Source organism: Varanus komodoensis, unplaced genomic scaffold, assembly GCF_004798865.1.
Source record: "Varanus komodoensis strain SLA01 unplaced genomic scaffold, ASM479886v1 scaffold400, whole genome shotgun sequence".
Lineage (NCBI taxonomy): Eukaryota > Metazoa > Chordata > Lepidosauria > Squamata > Varanidae > Varanus > Varanus komodoensis.
The window spans coordinates 15,681-23,677 of NW_025335943.1; the positions used below are offsets into that span (position 1 = coordinate 15,681).

The 7,997-nt window shown below is 41.3% G+C and overlaps 1 protein-coding gene across 1 annotated transcript in view; it reads right to left on the minus strand.

Moving 5' to 3' along the window:
- Positions 1-848: 848 nt before the first annotated feature.
- Positions 849-7,997, minus strand: part of LOC123029749 (vomeronasal type-2 receptor 26-like) — a 10,986-nt gene continuing 3,837 nt past the window's right edge. Inside the window, exons 3-7 of the mRNA XM_044443025.1 lie at positions 6,450-6,621; positions 4,729-5,583; positions 3,833-4,060; positions 2,863-2,989; positions 849-1,750 (exon numbers count right to left, since the gene is read on the minus strand). Coding sequence (XP_044298960.1) covers positions 849-1,750; positions 2,863-2,989; positions 3,833-4,060; positions 4,729-5,583; positions 6,450-6,621 — 2,284 coding nt within the window. The remainder of the gene's footprint in view (positions 1,751-2,862; positions 2,990-3,832; positions 4,061-4,728; positions 5,584-6,449; positions 6,622-7,997) is intronic.

Here is a 7,997-nt window from a genome sequence, read left to right on the forward strand (position 1 = left end):
CCCATGATCCTTTTGTACATGACCTAGTAGGTTATGTTAAAGATTATGTTGTCAGTATTCATTGCTCTAAATAGTTTCCTCCAGAGTGTTTTAACCCAGCTTGCCTCTGAGCTCTTCAAAGAATGCCTTGCTGGTGAACATGACTACAAAACATGTTGAAAGCAAATGTAGCCTCGGAAGCGTACATTACTCTTGCAATTTGAGTGGCAGAAACTTGGTATGTTTTAAACCTCCTCTGAAATTACTGCTGTTCATGCTCTATTTTAGCTTTTGATTTGCCATCAGGATGCTGATAGGGTTTACTTCTTTTCCTCTTTTATGTATTTCACCTACTTATTGTAGCTATAGTTGCTCCTTCTTAGATATTGGTTTTTATATTTGATGTACATAGAGTAAACACATGGTTATATACAGCAAGGTATACCAATAGTATTAATATGCAAATGCAATACACATAATGCATACCATAATAAAGAAAGAAATTTAAAGTTGTACATTTTTGAATCAGGAACCAAGTGCAGAGAAAGAGAATTTAAGTTCCATAAGCTTTAAAACCTCAATTTGTGTGTGAGGGCAAATATTAAATGTGAAATATGTATTCTCCCAAAACAGAAAAACCATGTGGACAAAATAAAGAATATGACGTGCAGAACTGACTCTAAAGTCATTCAAAACTATGGAATTCTCTCTGGGGTTCTACATGTGCATTTCTCTTTCCTCTTCCTCCCCACTCCACCCCACCAAAAAAAACCACCCAGGTGATTCTTCAATGATTTGCTGTAAATCCCATATTTGCCCACCATTGGCGTTATTCCCCCTTGACTGGCATACGACAATCTTTCAGATGCTTAACACTTTCTTTTCATCAGGTGCTGCCTGCTGTTCAGTTCAGGCCTCACCATAATGATATAGCATTTGGGTAGAAAGATGCACCCCAATAACCCAGCACTGGAGGCCAGGATGGAGAAGATCTCCACAGCCACCAGGTACTTTCCTTTTGTGCTCAAATAAGTTGGAACAAAGGACACCCACACACTACAAAACACTAACATGCTGAAGGTGATGAACTTGGCTTCATTAAAACTATCCGGTAACGTCCTGGCTAGGAAAGCCACACAGAAGCTGATGATGGCCAAGAAACCCATAAAGCCCAGGACACAGTAGAACATGGTGACAGACCCTTCATTGCACTCCAGTACAATCTTGCCAGTCACTGAGTGCATGTCAAAAGCTGGGAATGGGGAAGAGGTTGTGAGCCACACAGCACAAATACTGGCTTGAATAAGAGAGCAGGACAAAACAATGGAGCTCGACGTGCTTTTTCCCACCCACTTCCTCATCCTGGACCCTGGCTTGGTGGCCATGAAAGCCATGACCACGATGATGGTTTTGGCCAACACACATGAAACTGCCACTGAGAAGATGATGCCAAAAGCTGGTTGTCGAAGGAGACACATCAGTTTATGGGGTTGCCCAATAAACAGGAAAACACAAAGGAAGGAGAGCAGTAAGGAGATTAGGAGCATGTAGGTGAGGTTCCGATTGTTGGCTTTGACTATGGGAGTCTCCTGATGCTTGATGAAGATTCCAAAAACCAAAGCCGTGAGAAATGTAAAAGAAAGGGCAAAACTGGCTGAAATGACCCCCAAAACTTCTTCATAGGACAAGAATGTTATATTCTTTGGGATGCAAGAGTCCTTTCTCTGGTTTGGATAATGATCTTTCTCACATTCAGAACAGTCATCCATATCTGTAAAAGAAAAGGGGGGATTTCAATTTATGGTGTCTGTGCTGTGGTGGATTGCAGCAGTCAAGGCTCTGGGACCTGCAAAGTGAAATACTGTCCGCCATTCCTCTGCAATGAAATGATGGGAAGCCAGCAAAACAAAGCTAAGTATCTGGAAAGATCACATTTGTTCACACCAGGAAAATCTAGACAGGTGGACCCTCAGATTGTATTCATCCATAACGTTATATGTATTTGCATTACTATATGTAAATAATTACAGATAACTTACATCATGCTTGGTGGGCGTTATGTTTCCATGTTGCATTCCTTCTTGAAGGAATTCAAGCAGTACATAAAAGAAAGGGCTCGTTAGAGGAACCCCCACTTCTTCAGTGAACAAAACTCATGTCTTCCTCTGTGTTCCATTTATTAGTAGTATAATCTATGCTACCTATGTGCCCATCTTCCTGCAGAATGTTAGAATGTTAATATTCTTTCTTCAGGTTATTATAGTCCGAGGTGACCAATTGTGCTCATACCGATAAGCTCACAATGTCTCCGTATTTTATCCAAATTGTGGACTTGGGTTTGGATGAACCCTATCAGGATTCATCCAACCAAGAGTTCATAGCTTCTTTTGGTCCTCGGCCTGGTTTCACAATATAGTTGAGTGAGGTGCAGGACCCCCAGTGCACAACCAGCAACCTTCTTCTACATCAGCTGCAGCAGCCAAAAACTGACTGCAGATGGCCCAGAAGGGGGACCCGACCTGCCTGGAGGTTGCTGAGCTACATTCCTGGCAAGCTCCCCATGAGAAGCCTTCTTCAGCACTAGCTGTAGGTGCTCAAGTAGCAGGAGACCCTGGTGCATGAGAACATGCTGGTTGTGCAGTACATGGAGCTCGATTCTGGCAGGTGCCCTCCAAATACTGAGCACACTTCCCAGTAAATTGGAGCCTGGGATGTTAAAGTTTAGGAAGCCCAGGGAATCCAGTTTTGTTTTTTTTTAACTGGGCAGATGCCTCACAAATCCCTATGGGAAATATTCTGAAATATGAGAGGCATGGTATTTATGAGCCCCATGCACACTAGAAACAAAACACAACATAAATCACTATACATGATATATCTTACCCTTCTTGTTGGAAATCTTTCCTTCTGGACATGAAAAGCAATCGTAGCAGCAAAATGGCTCCCCTTCCTTCTTTTTCTTGCTAAAGCCTTCATTGCAATAGGGATTACACAAAGAAACCGGCTGCACCTGTTGGCAATTTGGCACATCTTGGCCCTTCATTGCATTCTGTTTTGTGAGTTCACAGTTTGTTGAAGCATGTTCACTTCCAAAGCCTATTGACAGCTGCCACCACAGATTGTAATGGTGTTATTTCCTAAGAAGTCATGATATACAATGGGCTATTGGAACCTCCACTATTGAGGGCGTTATTTCCCATTTCAAAACTATATACATATTTCCAAATCTGAGGCCTTCATTTCCATCTTACTATGTGCACAACTGCTTGTAATTGTCTAGAACTGCAAAAAATCTGAATTACATAACAATCCTATGTGCCCCACTGATCATAACATTGTAGTTTTTGCCTCCTGAGCTCACCAACTTGGGTATGGGTTTGGGAGAGTGAATCCTACCCAGATTTTGCCCCTCTCAGCAACCAAAGAAAGCACAGCAAGTAAAAAGGAACAATCGTACAGACAAGTTGGGAGTTAGGCAGAAGTGGATTCAGAGCCAGATACCATTTAAGAAATGCCCTCCAAGTAGCTAAAGAAAGGAAGACAAGCTTGTAAGACTTTACTGCTACAACAAAGAATCTGCGACACTAGATCTAAGTAGCCTGGGGTCGTAAGGCAGACTTCTTTTTCTTGTGCTCTCCATTCCCAATAAGATCAATGGCAGTTGGAGCAGAAAAGCAATGCCTAGTATTCAAACACATGTTGACACATTTGGCCCTCTGAAGCAGGCATTTAGGATGTTTCATTTAGGAGGAGGAGGAGGAGGAGGAGGAGGAGGAGTTATTATTCTGATTTCACAAGATACTGCTTTGGTGAAATGAATGGAGACATATGTGCACATGGATACAAGCCCTACCTGATTAAAAAAGCTAGGCCAGGTGATGGAATCCTCTTCAATTCTGAACACCTTGTTTGCTGGAGCCCAGGGGTCAATCCCCCCAACTCTGACTCTGAGAAATGACTTGTTGGGGAAAGTCACCCAGTTGATGATATCAAATGCAGCTATCAGTTCCCCATTACTGTCAAAGGAAATCTTATCTCCTGCAGTGTTGTTGAAGCAGACACTTCTGAGAAAGTGAATGAGCTAAACGGGAAGTGAAGAAGGACACAAATGTTCTGAGAGCTGTGCATACGATCATGAAAAGAAACAATGAGCTGGGCATTAGAGGCTGTGATCCTCTGGGTGACTGGCTTTCTTCAGGCTACTTCTGATAGTATGTATAGCATTTGTGTTGTGAATATAAGTTAACAATGCTGGATTCTAGAATGATAGGCAAATTGCCGAGAAATGCGAGCAAAAAGAGACCCAAGAGAGCAAATCAAGACAAGAACCACTCTGGTTTGGACTAAAGCATTTTAAACCCAAAATGGAAGGAGGACGAGGGGAATAAAGGATGTGGAGATGTAGTCCCCTTGAAAATATCCTTGTCAGGTAGAATCTTTCCACGTACTACATTTCTCAGGGGAGGCAAGTTCTGTACATTGTACGTCAGCAACAACTAGATGGGACTTCACAGGAACAAATATAAAACTCATCTCAATATTGGTAATACTCTTCCCTAGAGGACTTTGCAGGTGATCTTATGAGAGCACTTCATTAAACTTTGTATGATTTTTTGCTTATTTGTTTTGAAAAGTGCAAAGATTTCAGATCTCATACCTAGAAGGAAAACCACTAAAATAGGAAAAGTGAGGCCTAGGTGGACCAGACTCACAAACTGGGTCAGCTCCCTAAGGTATGCCCAGCATTACCTGCCAGGCTTCCAGATTCTGAATGTTTTTCCTTCCTCCATCTGCCATTGTTCTTTGCTTCGAACTGGATGGCTGCATTGACTGCAAAGCATGTGCCACCGTGTAGACAGCATTGTAGATGCTGTAGGTGAGGCCAGACATGCTCATTTCGAAGACAGATGCAGGAAGAGTTTCAAGCTTCTCCTCCCCAGTGCAGGCTCTCTCAGATTGTTTATCTTTATCAGAACTGGGGAAGGCACAATTAAATGACTGCTCCCAGAAATCCTTGATGAAACCATCCTGTGTTCCAAAGGATGGATTTTTGGTTCGAAGAAATTCCCGGAATCCCAACACCTCCTTTGTGTGAATTGCGAAGGAGAGAGCTCCATGGAGGAAGCTTATGTTCCACTTTTGATGAAGAAAAGCAGATATGAAGTCCATCTGGGCTGTCATAATCCAGATTTTTGCCTTCTTTGGTATTTCATCTATTTCTGAAACTTGGAGAACCACTCTCAAAATGATCATGGTCTGGATTTCACCATATACAACCACCACATTGGCTGTACTTTCCATGACAACTTTGTATACCTTGGTTGATTCATCCAGAACACTAGACACTTGAATGAAAAAGGTGACTATTGGGAAATTTTGTATGAAATCAAAGCAAATCCCTTTGTGGGAAAATGTGGAAAGCATTTCATTTACAAACCTCTCCCCATTGTCACTCTTCACTGATAGAATGCCAATCCATGTCCACCTAAAATGCAAAAGCAGCTGGAGAATGCCCCTCTGTTGATGGACTCCATGTGGGAACATTGGCTGGAAAAAGGCAGCTTGGTTTTCATTCTTTACTACTGGAGCAGACCCGTATGGGAGCTAGAGAAGATAAAGGAAAAACAAAAGGAGGAAAATACTGACGAAAGGTGTCTCTATGTTTGTATGTACGTCTATATGTAACTATGTATACATAAGAAAAGGGGAGTTTTGAACTGAGATATGAACTGTGAAACAAATCTATTCATGCATTCTCATGGGAACATTGTTTTCTGTTTCTCTCCCCACCCACCAATATGCATTTTAAAGCAGTTTTCACCAGGAAGCATTTTTGGAGATACTTTTCCAATGAGGCAAGTGTTTTTATCTGCATTTTTCCAATAGGTATATTTGAATGTCACTTTCAAATACTGATTCAGTTCTCCATGCTTCTTCAAAAACACATGGATTTGTGCACACTTTTTCATTTTTGAAGCTGGATCACCAGCCTCTACATATTTGGAGCAACCTTTCTGAAAGGACTTTTTCTCCCTTACAAACATGGTGAGGTGAGAAGATATTTTGGGAGTTCTTTCTTTTCCTGCTGCTGCCTTTAGGGGAATAGATTGTAGCTGCTAACCTGAAGGAATGGGCAAATTCATAAAGGAGTTGATGATCCTTCAGCTGTCCAAGAGCCAAGTAGCTGAGATCTTTTGAAACATGAATCTTGAATTGCACTCTGAGATGACTTGGTCACATTAAAACAAATTGCATTAGGGAATAAAGTTCCTGTTAGAGTTAATGCCATTTCTGTATGTATGTGTCTGCCACAATTTGGTACAGAAGGCATGTTTGAAATGGTCTTGAATTGGATTGGTGGATTAGTGTTTTGGCTACACAGGTATCCTGCAAATATGTCATCTGAAACACAGGATGAAAAGAAATACTTAAAGGAGTGTAGATTCCCATGATTCATATGAACCTCTTACCTGTGCAATTTTGTGCATGCACAGTACAGTTGCCATGTGGACTGAGCTGTCAGATTCCCCTATAGCTGCTACAGGATTTCTCTCCACATCACATTTGTAGTTAGGGACAAATCTGTCCCATGAGGAGAGAACTTCCATTGAGGCAAGGTAGATCCATCTAGGACTGAAATTGCTATTATACATGCGGAAGCCCAGGGTGAGATTGGGTAGGAACTGGGAATTTCCATTGATCTGCTTTGTGGCAAATTCCAAGGTCAGGACATGCTGGTAGAGCTGAGTCAGAACTCTGCTGAAGAAAAATAATTAGTTAATAGATATGCACTTCCCATTATTATATAGTCACTTAGTGGCCAATAGACTATGTTTACACATCAGTCACAATAAAATGCAAAGATAAAAGTGTAAAAGAAGTAATTCCAAATCATAAGTTAATATCTGCAAATACTATGTATAGCTCAGTATGCAACAAGAGCTTAAACTTCATCAAGGGTGGCCTTGGTCCCACTGTAGAGGGAAGAGAATTCCAAAGCAGAATCACAATGAAAGAGCTGCTCCTATTGTTAGCTTTCAGATTTTCCTCTGCTGGGAATAATGTCAGGGCAATCAGGAGGAACAGGTCAGGAGATCTGGGTGCACCAGCAGGTTGCACAAGGTCATTCCTCAGCCATTTCCTGTTGGCTCAAGATCCACAGAGCCAGGAACCTGGAAGCTAAGGCTGAGCCCTCAAATTAGGTTGCCATATCCACTTCTCATGCTTTGCAATGGCACAAGTTATGTTTGCTTTACTATTCCTTCATTCTCCACTTTCTTAGTCATTGTCAAGGGGATCATGTTGTAAGTGACTATACCATTGCTTAAAAAGCTGTTTAAAAATACACAATTAGATGAAAAGTGTTTAATGTGTAGCATGAATTTATACCAGTTGACTATTGCTGGCCCCATCCAACAATTTCTACACTTTCTTCTGTCCTAGCGTTCCCCATCACATTAAGTAAAACATATAAGTTGGAAACTCAGTGCATCCACATAGCTAGATTTTACTGATTGATTTGTTTATTGATAGAGAATATTACTTAGACCATCTGGTTTGTAATGTGTGACATTTTGCCAATGAACCTCACATATGTGCAAGACAGGATGTGTCACAGAATTCCTCAGAAAAGCTTTGAGTTCTAGATTCACTGTGAAACTGAAAATGCCCAACATAACATTGGCAGCAGCTGCTACAGTAGGAATCTTAAAGGCAAGGACATTCAAAACACCTTTCAAACTTCCATTCAGAGCTTCATCAAACCAACAAAAGGCAGGCCTTCTCCAAACACCCAAATTACATCTTTTCATTGCTTTTGATCCACAGAAATATATGATACTCTAAGCTGCAAGTGAGAGTAAGTAGGAAAGATGTGTCCATATTCAGCACTTTGAACACCCTCTATCTGTGGCATTTTTATGAGAATAGCTTGAAACTGTACAAAATTGCACACCTGATCATCTCCAATTTATGGTGACCCTATGAATGAATATCCTCTGGAATTTCTTGCCCTGCAC